We start from the raw sequence: 26169 nt of genomic DNA on the forward strand, positions 1-26169 counted from the left end.
GATAGAGGTACTCGAGGACGGCGGTTGAGAACCACTGTACTAAGACACAGCAGGAGTCGCGTGGCTCAAGGAGTAGATCAGCTGTCGCCCAAGCTGGAGGTCGTGAGTTTGTTCCTCAGCCCTTGAGTGACTTATTTTTAGTGCTGTCAAAAGTGTTAATTGAATAACTAATCACAAAAAAATATCGCATTCATCATGAATTAACGCAAATGAATCGCACGTTTAATGTGGACCATAGATTAGCCTTTAGCGTGACAGCGGATAGCTACGTTTAAGGTAGCACAGGTTGTGTTTAAGCAATAAACATTCAAGTCAAGCATTTAATGAACGTTTGCGTGTCACATTTAGAATATTTGCTCATGTCAAACTATCGAGGTCATTTTTTTAACCGATTAGAAAAAGAGAAGGATGAGCGTGTGCAATGGATCCAAAAATGTTGAAGACGTCCTCAGAACATTAAAAACACATAACCGGTGCGCTTTAAATTTGGCGAGAAAAAAATGATGATGCAAAACGCCTTTTTTTATTTGGCAATTCATTGTGATTAATCAGAATTCTAAGATGTGATTGATCCGATTCAAAAATGTCATTGTTTGACAGCTCTACTTTATTTTGCTCTTTTCCAACGGAGTCTTTTTGGTCCCACTCTAAATAGAGTCAAATTTACTCTACAGGATTTTCTGTGCAGTCATGTCGCTGGAGAAGCCAGACGTGACCGGGACAGCAAGCGCGCTCGTGTGGAGGCACCGCCAGCCACACCTCCATGTTCATGCCCAAAGTGCAATTCTGGTACCCGGGTCCACTTTTCATTGATAAAATAACGTCCGCGTCTGCCCCACCGTAGCACAGGCAAATCAATGTCGTGGTTAGGGGGGCTGTGTGGTATGGAGGGTCCACACTGCACGCATACGCGACTCAAGTTGGGACGTCATCACGGAGAATCCTGGATACACATTTGGTCACAAAGGGCAATAGTTGCCTTCTGTCGTGAAAAGAAGCTTGGTGACATCACAAAGCGTCAAAGCATCCGCAGCGAGAGCAGCTGCTCACGCTTCACAACAGACACAAAGTCAACGACGATAGAGATGGAAAACTTCTCCATCAAGGCGCAAGTCATCCTCCCCAGAGTGCAGAGATACTTTGAGCGCATCCAGCCGGCGCAGTGGAGCGTGCTGGCCGCGGGGACCATCGATTCGGCCACGCAGGTCATCCTGGCCGACATGTGCGCGGACATCACGCAGAAACTCTGCGCCGACACCATCCGGGTCATCATCCCGGAGTTCAAGAGTGCCGACAAGAAAAGAATGAAGCTCAAAGTCGAAGGCGGACTGAGCGCCACGTTTGCTTTGGCGCTCAGCGTCCCCGAGCAGCCCAGCAAGAGCTCCCAAAAGCTGGACTCCCTCTTCAAGAGGGAGATCTCGCAGAGGGTCAATCACATTTTGTCGGCAGCCACCAGCAACGACAGTCAGCTGGTGCCGCTGATCTACATCCCGGGAACCTTCACCAAGATTGAAGTTCTGGCCAAGATGGTGCTGCTGGCCTGTGGTGCTCTTAAGGTTTACCTGAGCAAGATGGCCCTGTACACAAAGTGCTTCAGGCCGTGTTGGCGCCAAAAGAAAAGGCAGGAACCCCACTGTGACTCAAAGTGCGGGAATGTGTGCATAGTCAACCGGGAAGAGACCACAGAGGCGGTGATGCAAATCCTTCGCAAATGGACCGACAGCGAGGGCGAGTCCCTCTCGCTCAGGACAAATCGCGAACTCAAGAAAACAGCAGCTGAAATTGTGGAGACCGTCATCAACGACCTGCACTACCCCGACCTCGTGGAGGAGGGCCGCAGTCGCTCTTCTACGCCTCATGTCAATCTGGGGCTGATAAAGGATCAACTCTGTGAGTTCTTCGAATCCAGCGTGGCACGCACGAGCAGCAATGAATTGTCTCGCAAACGCAACTTTTTGAACTTTGGCCAAAAGACGTTCAAAGTGCTGTCCTCGGAGCTGCAGGAAATCCGGTGCCACTGCATGCGTGTGCGCTGGGAAGAAGAGATTTGCCTTCCCGGCAACGTCCTGCAGAACCCCAAACCGGACACTGAGCTCAGCTTCCAGGGAGTCCGGTTAGGTCTTGAGGACGTGTTCCACAAAGTGGCCCTACCAGCCGGGGATACTGGCATAGATGTGGACACGTTGCGACACAAAGCCGACAAGTTGTCACAAGACCTGGCAGACCAAATTTACCATTACATGACCGCCGACCGCACCGTTGTCCGGTTGGCGGCAGTGTGGAGGCGCTTTTCAGAGACGCTCATCTTGGAGGTGGATGCGGAGAAACTGGACAACTTCCAAGTTCTACAAAAGATGGTGGAAGATACCGCGACAACGTTTGTACAGCAACTGCTCCTCTGGCTCAAGATGGAACCGGTGACGAGGGGGAACCAGGTCGATGAGGTCTACGGTTGCTTGAATGACATTGACGCGCTGATTACGGACACCTTGATCCCACCCAAAATTCCCGTGGCGTGTCTTCAGGACAGGGACGGTTCTTGGCCAAAAACCCCACCTGTGGATGAGGAACTGAGCAACGAGCTCAGCTATTCCCAGCGTTATGCTTGGGTTTCCTCACACCAGTTATCAAGCGTGGAGCAGGAGGTCAACACCGGAACCCCCTGGCCGCAACATGGGCAAGAGTTTGTTGTGTTGGATGAAATATGGAGCTAGGAGCCTTTGGTTTAAGCACACTTGCGAGGAGAATATCAGACAATTGATCCGACCTCAAATTACTCAGCAGAGACCAAAAGGCAACACAAATGTACAAGTGATAATTGTGCAAGTGTTGGCATTGAAAGTGTACCTCCGGTGCCCCATTTTGAGGGATTGGTGGGCAAACGGAGCAATATTGTCAAATTTGATAAATATCTGCTGTTCCCATTTCTTGTGTCTAGTCTTGTATTTGCCAAAACAATTCCACTGGTTCATTTTTAATGCTCGTCAGCATGTTGACAGGCCGACTCTCGCACCCTTACTCAGTAAAAGTATGATCGAGTGATATGCAATCTTGACTCTGATATTTATTGATTTAAAGGGAAAGGATACATATAACCCGAGTCGACAGTCGGCACGCGGCTTGCGTAAGCCGGGAGAATACTGAGATGCGCGTGCGGCACCTCGTCGGTCTCATCTCGTTTGTAGCCACGCGTTGATGTACTTTCTGTCAATATTGACTCTGGAGAGTCGCCAGACTGATTGAAAAGGGGGAGGCGGCTTTCAACGTGGCGACGTCGCTGCTTCGCTCCTTGCCGGCTGCTTCGCTCCTTGCCGGCGAGTGCGGCCGCCAACGCGAGCCGTCGCGGCGTCTCGACAAATACGTTCCGGGAGCTCCCATCGAGCTTGCTTTAATACAACAAGTGAAAGAAGAAAGGCCTCTTCCGGAGCGCCGCGGGTACCACTTTAGTCAGAAAAGCAAGTCGGCGATTAACGAGCCTCCTGAGACAAGTTATCAGTGTCAGGCTTTGAAAATGTTGGTATTGCATCAAGAAGAGCAAGTGAGCCCCTGCAGGAGCCATGAAGAAGACGGCTACATGAAGAAGTAAATCATCAAGGCGAGCACTATGACCACGATCGGGACGGCTGCCAGCGCAGACGGGGACGTTCTCTGGCGGGCCTTTGGGAGAATCCAACAAGTAGGAACAAAAGCAGAAAATATCCAAATGTACAGTTGAAATCTCATCGAACTTGTCAAAATGACAGTTGCATTGTCACATTAGTGAACGCATACCACACAATGACATCATTATGTTAAAAAAGCCTTGTGACGTCATCACTATGTGGTCACAAAAAGCGTACGCGGTTGTCTACTCTGATCAACTGCTTTGTTACGTCACAAAGGCGTCAAAGCACGCGCAGCAACGAGAGCAGCTGCCAACACTTTGGCAAGAGACGCGTCAACAACAGCACAACAGCGATGGAGATGGAGAACTACTCCATCAAGGCGGAGGTCATCCTCCCCATGGTGCAGAAATACTTCGACCGCATCCTGCCGGCGCAGTGGAGCATGCTGGCCGCGGGGACCATCGACTCGGCCACGCAGGTCATCCTGGCCGACATGTGCACGGACATCACGCAGAAACTCTGCGCCGACACCATCCGGGTCATCATCCCGGAGTTCAGGCAACGCATTCAGAGCGCCGAAAAGAAAAAAATGAAGCTGGAAGTCGAAGGCGGACTGAGCACCGCGTTCGCCTCGGCGCTCAGCGTCCCCGAGGAGCGCAGCAAGAGCTCCCAAAAGCTGGACTCCCTCTTCAAGAGGGAGATCTCGCAGAGGGTCAATCACACGTTGTCCACCGCCACCAGCAACGACAGTCAGCTGGTGTCGCTGATCTACATCCCGGGAACCTTCACCAAGATTGAAGTTCTGGCCAAGATGGTGCTGCTGGCCTGTGGCGCTCTTAAGGTTTACCTGAGCAAGATGGCCCTGTACACAAAGTGCTTCAGGCCGTGCTGGCGCCAAAAGAGCAGACAGGAACCGCCTCCCTGTGACTCAAAGTGCGGCAGCGTGTGCATTTTTAACCGGGAAGAAACCACAGAGGCGGTGATGAACATCCTTCGCAAATGGGCCGACAGCGAGGACGGGTCCCTCTCACGCAGGACAAATTGGGAACTGAAGAAAACGGCAGAGGGAATTGTGGAGACCATCATCAACGACCTGCACTACCCCGACCCGTTGGAGGAGGGCCACAGTCCCTCTTCTACGCCTCACTTCAACCTGGGGCTGATAAAGGATCAACTCTGTGAGTTCTTCGAATCCTGCGTGTCACCCAACAGCAGCAATGAATCTTCTCGCAAGCGCAACTTTTTGAACTTTTGCCAAAAGAAGTTTGACACGCTGACATTTGAACTGCAGAAGGTCCGGTGTCGATGCATGCGGAAGCGCATGGAAGAAGCGTCCCGAAGCGAGACTCCGGCGCCAGACGGTGATAATCTGCTTAGCTTCCAGGGAATCCAATCAGGGCTTGAGAACGTTTTCCACAAAGTTGGCTTACCGGAAGGGGGTTTCAACATAGACGTGGACGAGCTGCGACAAGAAGCCGACAAGTTCTCACTCGACCTGGCGGATAAAATTTACCAATACATGACCAACAACCGGACCACAGTCCAGTCAGATGCAGTATGGAGGCGCATCTCAGATCCGCTCATCTTGGAGGTGGACAAGGGAAAACCGGAGAACATCCAAGTTCTGCATAAGATCGTAGAAGACACGTCTACAAAGTTTGTGCAACAACTGCTCCTCTGGCTAAGGATGGAACCGGCGAAAAGGGGCAAACACGCCGATGAGGTCTACGGCTGCTTGAATGACATTGACACACTCATCGCAGGATCCGTGATGCCACACCCCCAAAATGAAGCGGACGCCGATGACACCAGGCCCAAGAGCTCCATTTCACGCACGCTCAACGCGGGCCCGCCTTCCATGCCGGAAGAGACGGTCGCCAAGGAGAAGAGCATCAGCCAAAATCCGTTGGAGACCGACGGCGCCCAAGCAAAGACTCCGCCCTCTGGCGTGATACGTGTGGCTTGGCCGTCACCACTGCGCTCGCCTTCCGTGCAGGAGAAAAGTTGGCACGGGGACACGCTGGCGTCCCAGCCAAAGAGTCGTCCCTCAGATGAGACGTCGGGCCGCTCGGCCTCCGCTCTGGAGGACATGGTCACGTCGCTGGTGGCGGTGCTCGTTGTCCAGCTGCTGACCAAGCTCCAGAAAAAACACAACAAGGTGGTTCTCTCCCGCGACACCCTGCCAATCATCCAGCGTCTGTCCAAGAAGGTGCTGCAGGACCAGCGCTTGTGCGCCATCACCGAGGCCGACATTTACAGCGTCAACAAGGTGATGAAGGCCGTCATCAAGGAGTTGCTGCGGGAGCTGGACCGCACGCAGCGGATGCCCGAGGCCTTCCTGTCTGACGAGCCCACTTTCGACAACACCCTCCTCAACTTGCTGATGGTCAACTTGGAAGCGCTAAAACCACCCCAGCAACGCAGGACACACTTCAAGTTCTTTTCCGCCACACGCAGGGTTTTCTTTTGGACCTTCTGTATGCGCTCGTCAAGCTGCAGGAGAGAAATCCGGGCAAATGACGAAACCGTTTCAGAGATCAGCGTTTAAGACGGACAACGTTCGGGTCATCTGCACAACCAAAGCTTCGACTTGCTGCCGACACAAACACCAAAGTGCAATAATGATACGAGGGTGTCATGACTTCTTCTTTCTTTTTTTTGTGTCCAATCATTTTCTATTCATTATTCATGAATGCTACTTTGTTTATTTACACGACAGGTTATCTTATTTGCGTTCCACATATAGTGGGGTGCTGGCACAAGGGGGTCCAGGAATTCCCCCATACTTGGCCTTGATGTATTTTATTATCCCAAAGGGAGAGACTCCGAGCAAACAGGGTCAAAGGCCGTCAGGAACGCATTCGTATCATTTGACAGTCAAGGCAATTTAAGGAAAAGCCCATCATACAGAACGCAGTCCAGTGGGTCTGATTGGACTTCAGCTGTTGTGGCACTGTGTACATTTAGTAACGGTAGTCGTGTGGGGACAGCGGTCTCTGGTCCTCATTTTCTTGTGGCCCGATGGAAGGACCCCGAAGCTGTGCGGTGTATAAAGAATAACGTCATTGCAAAAGCAAGACTTTTCTCAGCGTTTGCCGGCTGCGCTTTTCACAAGGCGTCCTTCTAAACACGTGAGCTTGATGAACCGGTGCGGAAAACATGTGAAAGTCTTACTGTTGCTCACGCCAACCCGCATCGACCGGTTGGGCCTGTGGCTCCTGCCGGCCCCACCTGATTCTTCAGCAAGGCCACACCCGCCGGCCCAAATCCTCCCGTCAGTATAAGACCGAGCAGCCTCCCTCCACCTGTCACCAGTCAACAAACAACATGGACGACATGGCGAAGAAGATGTTCGTCAACATGGTTGAAGACAAAGCGGGTGAGTGAATATTCCCATCTTCCGAAGAGTGACGTAGACAACTTGAACTTTAAACCCCGAGTGTGTTTATGCAGGGCAAGTCCATTCAGGTTTGGGACACGTTTGCTTTCACAACAGACGGACAAATTGCAGTTTGTTTCTCATAAAGCAAATTGGAGTCAAGCACAAGTTAAGGTCTGCTTGTTTTGCAGGGGACTTTGCAGGGGAATGCTTCTCCAGGTTTGCAGGAGGTGGAGGAGGAGGAGGAGAAAAAGGAGAGGGGGCGGATCGCCAGGACGAGAAGAAAGGATTCGACATGTCAAACGTCCTGAACATGGTCGGCGGGAAAGACGAGGAGAAGAAAGGCTTCGACATGTCAAACGTCCTGAACATGGTCGGCGGGAAGGACGAGGAGAAGAAAGGCTTCGACGTGTCAAACGTCCTGAACATGGTCGGCGGGAAGGACGAGGGGAACGGAGGAGGTGGAGGTGAGTTGTCAGCACACAAGGAAACGCAGGATTTGCTTGACAGTGGCGTCCACGCGAGTCCAACGTTGTCTCACTTTCTCTGTCTCAGGCATTGGGAAAGCTCTGGGCGGCTTTTTTGACTAGAAACCTGCAGACGTCCTGGTCAAGCTCCTCCCCACAACAATCACGCACGTGACAACGCAACGTGTACAAGTGCCAATACATGAAATAAAGCCTTCAAAAGCCGCTATGTCGTCTTGCTTGCTACTTTCTGTCCTGTCCCGTGACGTGTGTTGTCTCGCCGAAACAAAGACAACTTGTTTGGATTCAGCTTTGCGGACAGCACAGCAACCGACGAGGCTGGCTGGCGCCGGCCGTGTTGACAAACCCGGTACACGCCCTGCCATGCCAACCACGCCAAACTTGAACATTAACTCAGTCACGCCCGGAATTCAGTAATCCGGCCGCAATTTCCCAAGCATGAGATCATCGGGCGTGCTGTGGAAAACGCCACTTTCAAAAAGTACGCATCTCAACTTCTGCACTTCAAAACAACCATTGCTGCCTACAAGGCGGACTTCCTTTTTCTTGTCTGCTTTCACACATAAAGCATCAATCGGTCTGCAATACTTGACAAGTTCAATCTTTACATTCCTGCTGCCTGCCAAATTTCAACACGCTCCTTTTCTTTGCTCGCACTTTTTCAATTGTTCATTGCCTCAGCCACTTTCTTTCAGGGAATTGCTCTTTTTTCCATCCTTTTATATTATTTTACTGTGCCTACCACAAATAAACATGGTGAGCCGATGCCCCTTTTGCACCACGTTTTCGAGTTGCGTTATAAAGTCTTTTATGATGTCACTTTTTTTTTTCCAGAGCTCACGCTTTGCCTCCCCAATAGTTTGGGAATTGCTTTTCTTCATTTCTCATCATGGGGCGGCATGGCTCAGCGAGCGCGTGGTCGTCTTCCATCTGTGAGGTTGTGGGTTCCATCCTCACCCCTGGTGACCATGTTGAAGTGTCCTTGAGCAAGGCACAGAACCCCGATTTGCTCCCAGTGGACCAGGCAACGCCTTGCATGGCAGCAGCCGACAACTGGTGTGTGTGTGTGTGTGTGTGTGCGCTTATATCACATCATGGGGATCATTTTCTGGGTTTTCCTATCATTGTGGGGACCAGGTGTCCTTGTGAAGACATTTTGGTCCCCATGGATCTAAACCTCTTTCTGAGGGTTTTAGAATTTAGGTTTGAATTGGGTTTTGGTTGGGGTAAGAGTCTAGGAAATGCAATATGTCAATGAGATGTCCCCACTAGAAATGTAAACCCAACATGCGTGTGTGTGTGTGTGAGAATGGGTGAATGTGAGGCTTCAATTGTAATTTGCATTTGGGCACCATATGGTGTAGTTAAAGAGCTACACAAAAAGCAGTCCATTTACCATCTAAGAAATGGCGCGCCAACCCGTCCCGTTCCGTTCCGTTCCCGTCTCCCTTTGTCGGGCTTTAGCTTTGCCTTCTCATGTTCCTTGGACCGCTTGAAATTGCAAATTCAAAAACGTACAATGAAAACAAAGATTTCACATCGATCAAGTCCATTTTTGAGGGCCTGGACAGCAGACTCTTACTTTTTTTGTGACATTTGGTATAATTAAAGAAACAGCAAACATTCTAACATTCCTCGCGGGCAAATCCGTCAAAAACGCAACCTGCTAACAAACGCTTCCGTGTGAACGAAACAAGCCAATCAACTTGAATATTGTTAGCGCAAAAGTCCAGTCAACTTTATTTATAGAACTTTCAAAAGCCAAAATGAAACGTGGGCTAATCATGTGACATGAATACAAAACACTTTGGAAAAGCGTGTTTGTTTTGTGCCTTCTTGAAGGTGAGTCACACACACACACACACACACACACACACACACATTGTGCGACAGGTGTAACCAGTCCGTCCAGTCCGGACGTGCGCACTTCCCGCTCCGACAAAAAGAGCAAAGCAGAGTCTCGCTCAGGACCCGAGCTCGCCTGGCACGCACGTCTTCAAGATGGACAGAATTGCAGACAAGTTTGGAGACAAAGTGGGTGAGTAGAAAAGAACTTCATCTCACGTTGGCCTCCATTTTGTCAGGAGTCACATGACGCGGCGTAACAAGTCTGTTATGGTTTGGGAACGCATCACGCTCATCAAAGTGTCGTTAGCAAGCGCGCGCATCAGTCATGAATGGATGACGCACTCGTCAAGGTCAGGCTAATGCATGTCCACCATTCAGATAGGGAAAGGCGAGCACAGATTGCCAGCCAGGTGTCGGTATGGGGGCCCATACCCGGCCAGAATTATTTCAAGGTATCGCTTTTGATCAGGAACTACAAATGACTAATGAGAAAGAAGAATAGAAATTGGATTGGAAAAAAGATACATTGGGATATTTCTGTCAAATGATCCTTTGTTCTTCTTTCCATGTATCGAATGCACGAATAATGTTGGTACTTGCACTCGAGAGTTGAGTTCTCATACTGGTATTGGTACCGAACAATCAAGATGGAGGCTCAAAATCAGCACCGACATTCAACTTTGATGGCTCCCGGGATTCCAGTTTCGCAACCCCGGTCGTTAATACGAAATGTTTGATGTTGGTCTTCGTCACGGGTGTCCTGGACTTGGTGACCAGACCAAGTCCAGGAAAGCGTGTGTTGCTCGACCCCGATTGGAAAGGCACACGTTCAGGAGACCAGAGGGTCGTCATCAAAAAGAAGAAAGACTGAAAAGATTGCGATTCACGTCTTGCCTTTTGACAGCGAGGACGACGTCAAGAAGACACTAACGGTGCTTGTGTGCAGGGGACATGGTGGGGAGCATGCTGAAGAACGCCCTGGGTGTCAAAGACTCGGACAAGGACAAAGAGGACAAGCGCGACAAGGGAGGATTCTTCTCCTTCGGAGACGACAAGAAGAGGGACGACGACGACGACGACGGCGGCGGCGGCGGCGGCAAGAGAAACTTCTTCTCCAACTTATTAGGCGGAGACGACGACGACAAGAAGGCCAAGCCGTCGGGTTTCCACGGCCTGTTCAGTGAGCAGGACAGGCCGGGGGACGGACCGGGAAGCGGATCCTGGGGGTCGGGAGGCGGAGCCGGAGGGGCGGGAGGCGGCCCTACAGCGGGAGCGTCTCTCAGCGAGGGAGGTGAGTGTGGACGTCCGCATCAACGCAATCGCATTGTCCGACCATCGAGAAAATCACACTTCAACACAAAGCAGGCAAAAAGGACAACAACTATTGACAGCGATGTCCAATGACACGCGCTCGCTCGTCCTTGCTGGATTGGAATTGCGTTGTCATTTCCATTTTGGCGTCTCACTATCATAAAAGCTTTTTAAGATGGCGGACAATGTGGCCAAGAGCGGCCGTCATTCTGCTCTCCCGTTTCATTCGCACCGCACACAACAAGAACACAACAAGAACACACACACCTGTTGAGCAGATTGTCACACACGTGTGTATTTGTTGTGTTGTGTCAGATTTGTTTGGCGATCTGATGGAGGTGGCGGAAGAATCATCCAAAGGAAATTAGAGCGAGCAGCAGGAAAAGAGCCTGTCGCCGTCTGCCGCGCCGACCCCCCCCCCCCCACCCCGGCCCCGCCCCCCCCTCCAGCGGCTCGTCTCCACTCGCAAGGTTTGCACGCGCTGGCTCGTCAGCGTCCTCCTCGCGCTAACTTGTTATTTTGCTGTGACTTGAAAACAACCTTGCCGACTTGGCCAACGACGGACGGGCCCGCCGACTAGATTATTGATTAAGAAGCGCCACATTCCATTCCACAAATTGTCATTTGATGGGGAAATTGGATGTCGATTCAGTAGACGACACAAACAAGGCAAGTGCTCGTTGACAGTTAGGAACGATTTGTTTACCTGCCCCCCGTTTTTTGCAAAGTTTGTACTTCTGGAGCCTCAAAGTAAAAGCACGACAGTTTGTGCATCAAAAGTGAAAAGAAATGCATGCTTGTTAACAAAATGCTTGTTTCCCCTTTGAAGTTTGTGATGAGCATTAAAATGGCGTCTTCCTTTGGTCTATTTTCTGACTCCTCGTGGATTTGAACTGGAATCCAAAAGGAGGCCAAAGGTCAACTTTCTATTTTGGGGCTTTTTTGCCTCCAATGCGCCTGCTGTCCATACAACGCAATCACACGCAACAGCGCCACCCACTGGCCAGACGGCACGGTGCATTGTGGGTAGGCTGAGCTGCCGTACGGGCATTGAAAATTAATTGGCTCCAATGGAACGAGCTCCGATTTGTAACAATTCCACCGTTTTCGATCGAATGTATTTTAATCATGCAAAGCATCCTCAATGTCTCAACAATATGGATTTGAAATTCTGATGACGGATTCATTGGCAGATTCATGTCAAAAAACAACAATAAAGATATACATTGCAGGCACAACCTTCGACTGATTGACAAGACTTTGTCCCTGAGTAATTTGTTTGAACTTTATAACAGAGGGAACATTTTGCACTTTCTTGCTGTTTTTTAGGAGGGGATTTAGTTGTCGTGAGCCAATGTGGTAAGAAAATAAATGAATAAAGATAAATAAATAAATAAAAAGGCAGGGGTGGGATTATACAGGAGGGGTCTTCAGGAGAAATGAACGTTGGCCACATTGTTTGAGGACAGAGACAATAACTCAAAATCCATTTCTGGCACATTTCTCAGCCTGCAATGCCGTTGAAAAGAACAACATTTCAAAGCACTTACAAACTGGAAATGAGACTTCAAAGCAAAGTCAAGAAAAGAACAAAAGCTTCGGAAAAATGGTGGAAAAGACGATGATGGTTTTCAAACTGGATTCAAACACATTCGCGCTGGATTGCTTTCTTTCAAATCTTGATTCATGAAGCAAATCGTCGGAGCGGCTTGCACACAGAAAATATTGCATTTGTGTTTTTGGGGGGGGGTGCGCGTGCATTGACACAATTTGACAAGTAATGGCTTGGGTCCGAATGGACTCCATTGACTCTTCGCACATGTCGCGTGCGTGTTCTTAGAATCTCTCCCAATGTCCGATTGTGGTGAAATCGTCAGCGTTCAGCTTGGCTGCTTGTTGGCAGCAATCATTTGCCGGTAAGAGTTGCTGCTTGGCAAAAGGCGTGACCTGACCTGACCTGACCTGACGCGTTCCTTCAGCCGTCGTCGGGGAGCGAGCGAAGGTCGAGCAGCGTCAACTCCCGGCTGATGGGGGCGCTGTTCTCGTCACACAGGAAGAGGCTGCGCACGGCCATCTGCACCTTTTTCCCGGGAAGGCTGAGGAGCGCGTGAAGCCTCCGCGCCGCCACCTGGATGGCCTTCACCTCACAGCCTGCGGCTGACAGCCAAGAGCGAGCGGTCAGAGCAGAGGTTCGAGGTCCGAGACAACGGCAAACCTTCGCGGCGGCGCTCACCTGCATTTCTTAGCAGCCTATCGGGCGGCACATCCACAATCTTCTGCACAGCGACGGCGGGAACCTGCACGCGCACCCGCCCGCTGCTCCTCCCGCTCACCGTCAACACGGCCGGCCTGAAGACGGCCGCAAGGTTGGAAGGTGTCCGAGACGGAGGGCGGGGGACGTCTCACCTGTAGTAGCGGCGCACGGCGCGGGCGGGCAGGCAAGGGTAGCACGGAGCGTAAATTCCGTTGCCGTCGGCGTCCAGCTCGGCGGCGCAGCGGCCGCAGCCCGAATACGTCGCGTCGCCGCTCAGCTCGGCCAGGACGGCCGAAAGCGGCGAGGAGCCGTCCAAGATGGGCCGCGGGCCGTCCTGGGAAGGCTGGAAGGCGAAGGACAACACCTGCACCTGCACCTGCGCCTCTCCTGCGTAGCAAAACACTTGCGCTAGCAAAGCTTGCGGACTCAAACCTTCGGACAATCGCTTGACTTTTTCTTGCCTATCCTAATGCGCAGAGAGAAAAATCGGACATCAACACTAGCCCCTCCCCCCCATCCAGCGTCGACTGTCGAGGACAGCCACGCTGCATCTCCGTTAGCCGCCACTTCACTTGATTTGTTGTGCAATTTTCACTTTTCCGCTCAATAGCGCCCTCTACAAATGTTTAGCAAAGCATTCCTGCTTGTACGTTTCACTTCATATCGAACCACCTGAGTATTGTTGCGAGAGGAGCGTGTCCACGTCCATCTGCACGCCGTCGGCCGTCGGAGGGTTCAGGAAGCGGCCCAGCCGGCGGTCGGCGCCATCCACTCGCCGGGCCTCGCTCCAGGGGGTCGTGTGAAGCTCGGGGAGGTCCGAGTGCCCGCCCTCCCTGACCAGCAGGAAGCGGACGTCCCACACGGCGTCTGCGGGCGACAGGAAGTCAGCGCGCGCTCTCGTGACAAGGCCAACGGCAGACGGACAGACGGACGGCGACGTCAACCTTGCTGCGTCCTGAAGCGTGGAAGCCAGTCCAGAGCTGAACCCCACATCAGCAGCGCCCCCTTCTGGCCGCCGGCCCCCACCACGCTCGCCACCGCGTGACTCTCCAGAGCCGACCTGCGCCAAGACTCCGCCTCTGCTCGCCATTCTGCCACACACGGTGGGATCAAACGTGTGACGGCACGCCTGATGGCGAGTGAGGACGCGCGCTGGCCGTCACGCGTGACAACGCGTGACAGCGCGTGACGGCGAGCCGGGCTGTCACCGGACAACATTTGTACAATTGATTATCCAATCGATGACCTCATCAAATCATCGCATTACCTTTCAACTCGCATTCAAAATCTACGGCCGAGTGTCCTTCATCGTACATCAAAAATAAGCAATTGCCATATTATATAAGGGGAAGCATCAAGCTTTGTATATTTTCGATTCATCTTTGGTTGTGAGTCACATAAGAAATGGTTTGCAAATTTGGGGAAACGCGTGTCCAACAAATACAAGGTCAATATTTATTCGACGAAAGAGAGCTGTAGGGATAGAATAAGCATCAAACGAATTCCGATGACGAGAAGAGCTTTGAAATTTCAGGACTTGGTCAATTAGAATGTAGAAAAAAAGAAAAAGAAAAAGAAAAAAAAAAGAATGTAGAAATTGTATTATTAAGTCGTCACATGGAGAATATGCTTAAGACGAAAGAAGATTCAATACGACCTCCGAGGGAAGCGACATTGGAAGCGACGACGAAATGACCACATCAATGCCATTTCTTTCTTTTGGGACAAGCTTCTCATTGGCCGCCATCATCACCAGGACGTGCATGCGTGCGTGCGTGCGAGCATGCGTGCGCGCGCACTCCCACACGTGCGCTTGAGGAAGGGCGGAGCCGGGCCAACTTCCAGGCACGCATTTGCTGTCAATGGATTTTTGGGCACGTGACGACACACCTGCCGGCCGATGTCACTCACCTGCGCTGACGTATGCGTGTGTGACGCGCAGCAGGGCGTGGACCAGCGTGTTGACCCTGCGTGGCCACAGGGGGGCGTACGGCAGGCGTTTCAGATCCTGAGGCGGGCGCGGCGGCGTGCGCAGCAGCAGTGGCCGGCGCTCTGCTAGGAAGTGGCGCAGAGAAGAGAGCGAGCCAGCGTCCACGTGCTGACCACCTGAAAGACGGAGAAGCGAGAGGTGGGGGCGGGGCGGGGCGCTTGAACCGAGGGGGAGGGGGTTCGGCAGCGGTACCTGTGGCGCAGGTGGGGGCACTGACGTGACCCATGTTGAGCAGTTTGCTGCTGAAGGTGGACTGCAGTCTCTTTTCTCCGCTGCAGGTGTCCTGACTCAGCTGCAGGCCTTCCCCGGATGAGGTCAAAGGTCAGAGGTCAAAGTTCCGGATGCAACACGCACAGCCAACACACACGCAAGAGCTTCAAGGGGACATTTACGAAAGACTTGCGTGACTGACTGACGAGTGTGAAATTAAACAAGCAACCAAATCTTGGGTCCAGGGGGCGGGGCTAATGAAGGAAAAGCTGAGGCCCCTGAGTTCAATTAGTGGAGTCGGGGTTTCAAAGCAGACATGGCGAAGCAGCATTTAGCTGTTGTGCTGCACACAAATGGAAGCCGCAGCCAACAGAAGTCGAACCAGCCCTGACCCGTGAAAATGAATTCAGGTTGCTTCCAAACTTTACTTGAAGCTTTTCCAAATCATTTTCACATCCACAAAGCGGACTGACTTGACTTGGAGTTCTTTGAAATGTTTTGTCTGTTGATGTGTTAAAAGAAGAAAAAGAAAAATCTCGACGGCTGAATGTGCGGAAGTCGGCTTTTCCAGGTGCGGTCTTTCTGCCTGCCTGCGTACCTGTGATGAGGACGAGATCGCCGGCGGCGATGGCCGCCGCCCACAACGCCGCCCGTCGCCACAGCAGCACCGTCATGTCCACGCCCGACTGGTCCGTCACCACCACGCTGGCCAGCGGCACCAGCGAGCCCGCGCACGCGCCGCGCTTCACCTTCGACAATGTCGTCATCGTCATCATCATCATCATCATCATCATCATCGTGTCAAGTCATGTGGACAAGTTCCGCATCGCATGGCGAGAGAGCAAATCTGCCGCTGGCGATTGATTGAAACCCATTTGAACGCTTCATACGTATACTTTCATATCCTGATCCGATGTCTGCATGACGCGAGGTGCAGGTCATTATTTCGGTGCTCGCCAACCTCAGCGTACGCGACACGTTGCATGCGGTGCCATGCAAATTAAAAACTGAGCAAGTTCCCTAAAGTTTTCCAAAATGTCAACATCATTTCTTAATTGTATTTATTTATCAAATAAAAAAGTGTAGGACGTTCCCCGCAGCAACATTTTTTTTATAAAGAGGAAATCCATAAATAAAAAGTTCCCTGTATCTCAATGAGCGATAAATGCATGCGAATGAAGCTCATGGAGGATTTTGTCAGGGTTCGTAAAAGCTTGCAAAAGATCTTTGCAGACGGTTAAAATTTAAAAAAATAAAAAGTCTTTGCGACAAGTAAAAACTGTCACATCACAAATCCTGATGAAAACCCTCAACTTCGCAAGCATTCAGTGAAAAACTGCTTTATCGACCTTCGGATTCTTAAGGCCGATATTCGTCAAAATGCATCATCGGCACCGATAATCGGACCGGCCGCTAATCAGTCTATTCCTAATTCATTGCTCTGAACTAACAGTCTGTGTGGAAAAGTAATCAATGCAGAGTAGGGCGGCGCCCCCCCCCCCCCCCACCCCTTTGGAAAAAAAAACACTAAAAAGTGAAGCGCAATTTAGTGAGATGTGCTGTTTGGTTCGTCACCTTGATTTCCTTCAGTTGGCAGGGATGAACCACGACAACCAGAACCCGATAGCGAGCCGCCGCGTCAGCGCACTGCGCCAGAAGTGTCGTGAAAGCGCCGACGCGCTCGTCCGCTGCCGCCTCGCACGGTCGAGCGCTTTTGGAAGCGGGAGGCGAGACGCGGCGCTCGGCCTCCTGCGAGCACAGCACGCCGTCCGAGGTGGCCTCCAGGACCACGCCCCCTCGCTCCGCCCGCCGAGGTGAGCCCCACGCGTCCGAGAGCCGCTCACGTCCTTGAGGGGGGCGGGCCGCCGGACCCAAGAGCTCCGGGGTGCCGGCCGGGGGGGCCGCTGACGTTTGGCTGCGTTGGGGCGGGGCGTCGGCAGCGCCGCCGGCCCATTGGATGCCTCTGAGGAATAAGGCTTGGCTCAGGGTCCAAGTGGAGAGACAGCGGCTGCGGAGGGACAGCGGCGCTTCCGGCTGGCCGGCGGGCAAGCGCGAGTCCTCCTGAAGGGGGGGCACCGGCTGCTCACGCAAAGCGCCCGCTGACTCCTCATGTGAGCGTTCCTCTTCCTGCGCGGCGCCGCCTTCATCTGGCAATCGCAATCCAACAACGACACGTTGAAAAAAGGTCCCCAGAACTCCGCAACGTACAACAAGACAGAAAGCATGTCGATAATCAGCCTCCAGGAGATCAATTGAAGTGATGTCACTCAAAGTGCAGCACAAATGGGGCCAGTCGGGAAAACGAGCGGCACGCCGAGCTCGTGGGGATGCAACAATAACAGCAACATCGTGATATCGCCGTCATCAGGTCACGATAATAAAAGCAGCACATCTGTGACAAAAGTCCGTTTGATTGCCACTTTTTAGTGCAGTGAATTTTCATAAGGCATCTTTTGGCCCTTCTAAGTTTCAAATGTTATTCGAGAGCGTAGGCAGGGGAGGCAAATCCAGGTCCAGAAAGTAAGAACCCTGCCACAGTTTTTTAGCAGGTAAACGAGCACCAGGGTAGCTAGCTGGCTAGCACCTGCGGCTAAAGCCAAACTGTGGCAGGGTTTTTACTTTCTTCACCTGGATTTGCCATCTCTGAGTGTAGCTCTTTTTTTCTTCTTCTTTTTTTATAACGCCAACCTCCCCACAATATTGTGATAATATCGTATCGTAATGTTTGGATAGCGCGACATCCCAAGTAGCTAGCCGTGTGCAAAACGGACGCCGGCCTACTTAAGTTGGTCCGGAGTCAAGTCCGATTTCAGTCACCGTTGAGAATGCGAAGCGTGTTGCCGGCCTCACCGGCTGCAGGGACGAGGCGGCCTTCCCGCCGGGTGAGCTCCAGACGTCTCCAGCGCGGGGGCCGCACCCTCCGGACGCCGCTGGCCGAGGGGCGCGGGGCCCCCAGGAAGGCGTGGACCTTGGGCCGCTCACACATGCTGACAGAGGAAGAAGACGCTTGTTACATGAAGACCAAACATCATCATCAAGAGTTCACACGCCGCAAAAAGCTCCCAAATGCGGCTGGGATGGGGTTCGAGGTTGTTGTTGTTTTTTTTAAACCTCTTTGCACGAAGAACACGAAGAGTGTCGTCGACATGGGGCCAAATGTGACCCAGAGGGGACGAGCGCGGACGCTAAACAACAGTCAAGTGAGGCGAGCCAGAAAACGCAAGCAATCGGTGTGTGTGCGCTTGACAAAGTGAAGTTGTTGACTTGTGACGTCATCCGCGCTGTCATGTGACAAGTTCTTTGATCCATCTTTTGCTCCTCTTTCATCTAATAACGGCTCCAATTCACTCAGGCTGTGCTGCATTCTGATTGGACAAGATTTCATTTGGTTATTTAGGGCTGCATGCCGCAATTATTTGATGTACATTCACATTAGTTTGATTTTGCCGTTTGCGGCGGTACAAATGAAAATCTGTTCTTAGCTGTGTGACGTTTCTTTGAATACAACCATTTTCTTTATTTTAATTATTGAACAGTAACTCATCGGCACTTAGTCGAGACTTTAAATTGATGAACCAACGAATGAATGAAAGAAACGAATACCTTTGAATGAAACCATTTGAGTTGAGGAAGCATCTGAACGCAAAGCCACGGTTGAGTTATGACATACGGGCAGCTAATGCTAACCCAAGTGCTAATGCTAGGCTAAGGAGGTCCAGATGTTGTCCAGGTGAAGTCGCCGAACAGGAAGCGGAAGAGAAGAAAGGAGGAGGAGTTGTTAGCTTCTTTTCTTCTTCTTCTTTTTTCTCGGTCGCGCTCCAACTTCCGCGTTGACTTTTTCCAACTTTGTTCCGCTCGCCGTCTTTGCGCCAACTTTGCCACCAAAGTCAACCACGACGTCAACATGTACCGGCGGAACCTGACGGGGCTGCTCGCCCGGCGCACGGGCGCCTTCTACCGGCTGGCCGGGACCGACTCTGCGCCGCCGCCGCCGCCGCCGCACCGCGCTTATTCGCAGCAGGCGGCCGCCGGCGGCGACGACGACAACCCCAACTTCTTCACCATGGTGGAGGGCTTCTTCGACCGCGGCGCCGCCATCGTGGAGGACAAGCTGGTGGAGCAGCTGAAGACGCGCGAGAGCGCCGAGAACAAGAGGAAGCGCGTCCGCGGGATCCTCAAGATTATCAAGCCGTGCAATCACGTGCTCAGCCTCAGCTTCCCCATCAAGAGGGACAGCGGCGAGTGGGAGGTCATCGAGGGCTACCGGGCTCAGCACAGCCAGCACAGGACGCCCTGCAAGGGAGGTGAGAGGGGGGAGGGGGGTTGAGGGGATCTGGGTGGGGGGTCGGCTCGGCTCCCACCGTGGCAGGCGAGCTACGCCCAGATCAGGAATGTCGTCCTTCGGGTCTGGGTGGCAGGTCGAGCGCGTCAGCATCAAAACAAGATTCCTTCAACTTCAAGTGGATTTTGCATGAAATCAAAAGTTACGCCAAAATCAGTTTTCTTGTGTATTTGGCGTTATTGCGTGACAAAACCAAACCAAATCATCCAAAGAGTCAGCCCGTCTTCATCTTGGCTACTACGAGTTCACTTCAGGCTGCTTCACATTCAACAATACCGCGGCTGCAGTTCTTCTTTTCGTCGTAGACAAAACGGACTCTCACCCAAGTATTGCAAATGGACCGGCATTTTAAATCCATTCCAAATAGCAGTTGTTAATGAAGCGAGCAATAGTTGAACAGTCGTACGTCGGAATGTTTGACGGCAAAGCGAGCCTGCATTGCTGTTGTTTGCGTTTCAGGGATCCGCTACAGCACGGACGTGTCTGTGGATGAGGTCAAAGCGTTGGCGTCGCTGATGACCTACAAGTGCGCTGTGGTCGGTCAGTGGCAACAACATGAAAGCCGTTCCGGGCCTTTGCCAGCGTACTCATTTGCCGTCTCTCCTAGATGTTCCTTTTGGTGGCGCAAAGGCGGGCCTCAAAATCAATCCCAAGAAATATTCCGTAAGTCACCTCCGCCATCTTTTCTTTCCCTTTTCCGTTTGTGACGCACGTCCGCTCCATCCGGTGTCCGATTTGTGCCTTTCCAGGACAACGAGTTGGAGAAGATCACCAGGAGGTTCACCGTGGAGCTCGCCAAGAAAGGATTCATTGGTCAGTAAAAAGCACAACAATCAATTCAATAGGCAGCGAGATGCCACAAGATGGCGCCACGCTTGAATCCACTGCAAATATCTTGCGAGAAGAGAAAAAGAAGAAGAAACGTGCTCACAGTTGAACGTGCGCTTTGCAGGACCCGGCATCGACGTTCCCGCTCCGGACATGGGCACGGGCGAGCGGGAGATGTCGTGGATCGCCGACACCTTCGCCACCACCATGGGCTACAACGTGAGTTGCGCCGCGGCCGCCCGTCACGCCGGCACGTAGCCGCTGACCCGGTCTCGCCGCAGGACATCAACGCTCACGCCTGCGTGACCGGCAAGCCCATCAGCCAGGGGGGCATCCACGGACGCATCTCGGCCACCGGGAGGGGCGTCTTCCACGGCATCGAGAAATTCGTCAACGAGGCGGCCTACATGAGCAAGCTGGGAATGTGTCCCGGCTTCCACGACAAGACCTTCGTCATTCAGGTGCCGCCGCCGCCGCCGCCGCCGTCAGACTGGCAATCCCGTCTTACCGCGGCACGCTTGCTTTTATTGATGGACCAAAATGTTTCAGGTTTGATTTTGCTGTCGGTGTGAACTTGTTGTGCTTCAGGGTTTCGGCAACGTGGGTCTTCACTCCATGCGTTACCTCCACCGCTTCGGAGCCAAATGCGTGGGAGTGGGCGAGATCGACGGCAACATCTGGAACCCGGACGGTATCGACCCCAAAGAACTGGAGGACTATAAACTGGTGCGTGCGCGCCCCTCGCCGCCTTTCCACTGAAGGAATGAAAAGCCAGCGTGCGTGCGTGCGTGTCTTCAGGCCAACGGGACCATCGTGGGCTTCCCCAAGTCTTCGCCGTACGAGGGGAGCATCCTGGAGGCCGACTGCGACATCCTCATTCCCGCCGCCGGGGAGAAACAGCTCACCAGAAGAAACGCGCACAACGTCAAGGCCAAGGTGACGCTCGCCACAAGCGCTCGGTATCGCGGCGTTATTCTGCGCGTGTTGAGGTACGTCTGCGACGTGATGTGCGCGCGGCGTCGCAAAATGAAGGCGCGGTTTGTGTGCAGATCATCGCCGAGGGCGCCAACGGTCCCACCACGCCCGAGGCCGACCGCATCTTCCTGGACAGAAACATCCTGGTCATCCCGGTGAGACTCCGCCCACTGGCCAATCCCTACGCTCGCTGTTGCCAATCTAAGCGAGCCGCATGCCCCTCCCACGCAGGACATGTACCTGAACGCGGGCGGCGTGACCGTGTCGTACTTCGAGTGGCTGAAGAACCTCAATCACGTCAGTTACGGCCGACTGACCTTCAAGTACGAGCGAGATTCCAACTACCACCTGCTGAGTGAGTGGACCAGCAAAAGGCGGAAATCGCAGCGCTCGTCTCCGCCCACAAATTTCCCCCAAACCCGCTTGTACTTTTTCCAAGTAGCCCCGGATGCAGAGAATTCAGTGTTTCCCGGTTGCTTCCCGTCAGACCTTTTTCATCTTTCTTTCCCCTCCTCAGTGTCGGTTCAGGAGAGTCTGGAGAGGAAGTTTGGCAAGCATGGCGGCGCCATTCCCGTCCTTCCCACCTCTGAGTTCCAGGCTCGCATCGCCGTGAGTACTCAGGCGTAAATCGCAACGCACCGACGTCGGTTGAGCGCGCAATCGTGCGGGCAGTCAAAGGCACATGTGGCCATTTTGGACTGGATTTGTCCACTGGAATGATGGTTTTGAATTGATGCTAATCTCGAGCTGCTAGCATGTTAGCATTAAGCTAAGGCGAGGGAGGCCTTCCTTTCGGCCAGGGACGGGCGACTGTGGTCCTCGAGGGCTCGGCCTTGCATGTTTTCCACGTCTCCCTCCTCCGACACGGCTGATTCAAATGCCGTGTCGGAGGAGGTAAATGTGCAGGAAGAGGCTAGAGCGGAGTTGCCCACCCCTGGCCTAAAGGCAGCTCTTTGAATGAACGACAAAAGCTTTGCGGTTTCAGCCTGAGGCTTCTTTTTGCAACAGCGGTTCAATATTTGCCAAAGGGCCGCCGCCGTACGGCGCTCAACTCTCGTTACGAACAAAAAAAACAACCTTAACTCTTTGACTGCCAGACGTTTTCAGAAAAGGGCCAGCCCATTTAAGCATTTTGACTGATCTGTCAAGGTCTGTTTGGACTATGCAAACACACCTACTACTAAATGAAAGATTGAACTTTCATATTTCATTAGAAAAAAAAAGTTTGTTTCTACCTTATTCCGTTCTTCAGTAATCAACAATAGAAAATGGTTAGTTTCACCCAAATGCGCTTGTTTTGGACCAAAATACGGAGAAATCAAGCTTTTAGTGAAACGATATTATTTCATGCACTCTAGTGAATTTGACTTCTTTTTGTCCATGACTGATGCCACAAACACCTAAATAGTGCTTTACTTCTATAAAACACTAGCACCAAGAATGAAAAAGTGTTTTTTGATAGCAAAATACGTTTATTTACATTCAACATTCGTAGTCCAGAACCAGTGTCTTCTCCGTGATCAGACTGTACCCGCTCCTCCGATGAATATGCATTGGACTCGGGGTACTCGTCATTGTCCGATCGAATGTCCGCTTGTGCAGCTCCGCGTTTTCCGGCGTTAGCATCGCTAGCCGGTGAGGCTTTATGACGTGACCATCGTCGCGCGTCAACGCTTCCAACTTCGGCGTCAACCTCGGGAGTCACCATCATCATCATCATCATCATCAATGTGCATTGGTCGGTGCTTTTCGACAACTCTCCATCGTCCGATCGAATGTCCGCTTGTGCAGAAGTGCCCGGTCGGCTTTGCTCCGCGTTTTCCGGCGTTACCATCGCTAGCCGGTGAGGCTTACTACGTGATCATAACTGTCGCGTCAAGGCTTCCAACTTTGGCGTCGAGCTCGGAGTCATCATCATCGTCGACATCAATGCGCTTTTTAGTATTGATCGATGCTTTCCGTCTTTGAAAAAAATGCTCAAGCGTGAGCTGCTTGCAACCGGTCGCCATTGTTGCTTCATCAGCCATTGTTGCTTCATCAGCCATTGTCCCCTCAACACTCTAGCTCCGCCTCACGTCTTCTACTGACGCCCACCCAATCTTGTCCAAAGAGAGTCATCGCTGCCATCTAGGGGCCAAAACGAGTCATTATACTAACTAGATCTGCTTGATACTTTCAGCACAGCTGCCCAAGGCTTTCCTTTACCCGTTTCCAAAAAACCCCAAAAAAAACATAGTGAACGTCTTTTAACGTCTATGGCGCCCCTCCGTAGGTTTTTACTAAACGTTATTTAACGTTTATGGCAGTCAAAGAGTTAAACGACGGGAAATGTCATCGGTCAAGTCACTTGTATGTTTGTGCTGGAGTGTGTGGTCATACCTGCACTGTCCCGCAGGGGGCGTCGGAGAAGGACATCGTCCACTCGGGCTTGGCTTTCACCATGGAGCGCTCCGCCAGGGTAACGCCCGCCCGCACTCTGCCCGCCCTTTGACCTCTCCGCACTCAGCCTTTTGACGCTTGTGGTCTTCCCGCAGCAAATCATGCGCACGGCCGGCAGCTTCCAGTTGGGTTTGGACCTGCGAACCGCCGCCTACGTCAACGCCATCGAGAAAGTCTTCCAGGTTTACGCCGAGGCCGGGCTCATCTTCACGTAGCCGTCAGTCACGCCCTCTCGCTCGCTTCCTGTTTGGTGAAAACGCCGCCGGCCTTGCAAAGACAAGAGGTTGCAGAAAAGGGAAAAGGTCAAACTGATTGTGTTCCGTGTAAATATTTGTTTTTTTCCACCGCTTTCAAAGAGCTTTTCAACTTCAAGATGTTTTGACTCTTGTTGTTCCGATACCAGCATCGGGAGAGGCCCCCCGATGCTGCATAAAAACGGTGGTTTTGGCATCGGCAAGTCCTAACGAGGAACATGCCGATACCATTATTTCCGACGCTAAAATAGGACTTTGGATGCAGGCCGAGACAAGATATCCGATTGGCCCTTGAATGCTCTGAACCAATGGCAGGGCAGCTTTTTCATATTGGAAAAAACAACAACAAACAAACCAGGTATCGGACGATACTGCAAAAGCGGGTATCGGAACCTGTATCGGGGGTTAAAAAACGGTATCGGAACAACACTAGTTTTTGACCTCATGGTTCGTCATCAAGATGAAGGTCACGCGACTCGTTCCATTGTTCGCTGGTGTGTTTTTTCTTCATGCAACAGAATTAAAGACTGACACGTGCACACGCGTGTGGTGTGTTGACGACGCGCGCCGACTTTGAGCATGTTAGCATCGTAACCCGTGTCAGTTTTCAAGCAGCAGGAAAAATGTGCCATGTTGATGGATCTGCCTGCCGGCTTTCTTTTGATTTCAAAAGGGACAATGCACATTCATGAACAACAAATGAAGTTGTAAATATGCCAGATTCTAGCAGCAGTTGCTCATTTGCATCTGTAGCCCCACCCCCGATACATAAATACATGAAAACCCATCACAGAGCAATACAATGTCAAAATGCAATAAGACAAGAGAATGTCACAGTAAGTCACAATGTCTCCATCCGGGTTGCTCTCTGGCAATATGCGAGCTAGCGCAACCACTGCTAGCATTTGACATTTGCACAACATTGGAATTGAAATGGGCCATTTGCAGTCTCCATTTTGTTGATGCTCAAGTTGAATATCATTTGCAAGCAAACAAGCCACAATGTCAGGAAATCAAAGTTTCACAAATGCTAGCAAGTTTCATGTTTCAACATAAAATTCACATATTGTGCTCACTTTACGTTTTGACTTTGATTAGGCCTAACAAAATGAAGCAATTCCTTCTAAGTTTAGGTCGCAGGGGAGGCGGAGCTTAATGTTGGTATGTCGCATGTCTTTTTAAATCTTTAATAACACTTGACCTTATTTAAAGATTTTTTTTCTACAGTCTAAGAACCATTACAAGTGACTGACTCCACTTAGGGCCCGAACATGACATTTATCGCGATATGTCATATTAAACTTTATTTTACCTGGAAAATTGCCGGCCCCAAAAGACGCCGACCCGCCGGGCATCTGCCCTGTGTGCCAGAAGGCCAGTCCAGCCCTGGGAACAACCCGTCCAAAAAACAAAAACAAAAACAAGGAGCCGAGCAAAAAAAGGCCATGAGGCGCCCCGAGATCAAAATGAAGGAAAGAAAGAAAATAAAGACAGAAAAAAGACAAACAAGACTCGAGGCTCGAGTTCTGCTCTTATGGAGTCTTTCCAATAAGATGGTCCATTTGTTGAGGAATGGACCGGCCCGGTTCGAACTCTTCGCTCCGGACGCGTGTCGTCACACCAAAAATGGGCCGTCGTGCGCTCAAAAACAATTTCATTCACTTAAAAGTCCAGGGCTGGAAGTGGGCCGGAACGCAGTCCTGGTCTTTTGGGACCGGATCTATTCGGAACGGCGCTTCGGTTCCGAAAATAGGACGGCAACGCAAGAGCACAAACAACAACAAGCTGTTAAATAACTTTCCCGGCTGCCACAGCGCCATCCACTAACGTCAGCTTTACATACACGAGCGTGAACAATAAAAGCCTAATAAAGTGCTTCAGAATCGTTCCAATGTCGAGGAGCGTCATCCGATTCCACCGATATTGACTTCTTATCTTTTTTATTCGCATTTCACGGTGTTCTGTCCGCCGGCTACGTCTCAGTGTATGACAATTGCGTCGATGTGCGCGTGCGTGCGTGCACAGCGAACCGCCACGCTCAATTGGCTCACAGACTGACACGTGATCAGCATGGATGGTCGCTGAGCACAACGTGTTTTGTTTCTGGAAGAAAACAAACGAGGTGTCGTGAACAACTTGTTTAACTGATGCGATGGAAAAGGAAAATGCAACGGACGCTTGACCCGATTCTTTGACCCCATAAACAGCACATGACACGAGACAAAGGCAGCGGGGAGCAAAAAAAA

General features: G+C 51.7%; 5 protein-coding genes across 5 annotated transcripts; 4 read left to right on the plus strand and 1 right to left on the minus strand.

Moving 5' to 3' along the window:
• The first annotated feature begins 1047 nt into the window (after window positions 1-1047).
• On the plus strand, window positions 1048-2993 carry LOC147163337 (uncharacterized). Its single transcript, XM_086093425.1, has one exon. It carries the CDS (start codon window positions 1086-1088, stop codon window positions 2712-2714), a length of 1629 nt encoding a protein of 542 aa, XP_085949551.1. The 5' UTR covers window positions 1048-1085; the 3' UTR covers window positions 2715-2993.
• Window positions 2994-3941: 948 nt separating this feature from the next.
• On the plus strand, window positions 3942-7223 carry LOC147163338 (uncharacterized). Its single transcript, XM_086092233.1, has 2 exons — window positions 3942-6984; window positions 7176-7223. The coding sequence occupies exon 1, from the start codon at window positions 3958-3960 to the stop codon at window positions 6151-6153; it is 2196 nt and encodes a 731-aa protein (XP_085948359.1). The 5' UTR covers window positions 3942-3957; the 3' UTR covers window positions 6154-6984; window positions 7176-7223.
• A 2121-nt stretch (window positions 7224-9344) lies between these two features.
• Window positions 9345-11887, plus strand: LOC147163339 (uncharacterized). The gene is made up of 3 exons (XM_086092239.1): window positions 9345-9510; window positions 10267-10611; window positions 10947-11887. Exons 1-3 carry the CDS (start codon window positions 9474-9476, stop codon window positions 10997-10999), a joined length of 435 nt encoding a protein of 144 aa, XP_085948365.1. The 5' UTR covers window positions 9345-9473; the 3' UTR covers window positions 11000-11887.
• Window positions 11888-11902: 15 nt separating this feature from the next.
• On the minus strand, window positions 11903-25940 carry shld2 (shieldin complex subunit 2). The gene is made up of 12 exons (XM_086092235.1): window positions 25236-25940; window positions 23610-23936; window positions 17903-18072; window positions 16661-17232; window positions 15684-15834; window positions 15068-15175; window positions 14797-14991; window positions 13830-13976; window positions 13558-13752; window positions 13038-13272; window positions 12865-12980; window positions 11903-12788 (listed from the first exon to the last, which is right to left on the minus strand). Exons 3-12 carry the CDS (start codon window positions 18069-18071, stop codon window positions 12607-12609), a joined length of 2070 nt encoding a protein of 689 aa, XP_085948361.1. The 5' UTR covers window position 18072; window positions 23610-23936; window positions 25236-25940; the 3' UTR covers window positions 11903-12606.
• On the plus strand, window positions 18820-24462 carry LOC147163341 (glutamate dehydrogenase, mitochondrial-like). The gene is made up of 13 exons (XM_086092236.1): window positions 18820-19389; window positions 19887-19967; window positions 20035-20090; window positions 20177-20240; window positions 20380-20474; window positions 20537-20716; window positions 20844-20981; window positions 21054-21191; window positions 21305-21385; window positions 21462-21585; window positions 21748-21839; window positions 23626-23688; window positions 23765-24462. Exons 1-13 carry the CDS (start codon window positions 18990-18992, stop codon window positions 23882-23884), a joined length of 1632 nt encoding a protein of 543 aa, XP_085948362.1. The 5' UTR covers window positions 18820-18989; the 3' UTR covers window positions 23885-24462.
• Window positions 25941-26169: the final 229 nt, after the last annotated feature.

This window comes from Leptonotus elevatus, chromosome 13, assembly GCF_054856555.1.
Source record: "Leptonotus elevatus isolate MCC_2025b chromosome 13, RoL_Lele_1.0, whole genome shotgun sequence".
In the NCBI taxonomy this organism is placed as follows: domain Eukaryota; kingdom Metazoa; phylum Chordata; class Actinopteri; order Syngnathiformes; family Syngnathidae; genus Leptonotus; species Leptonotus elevatus.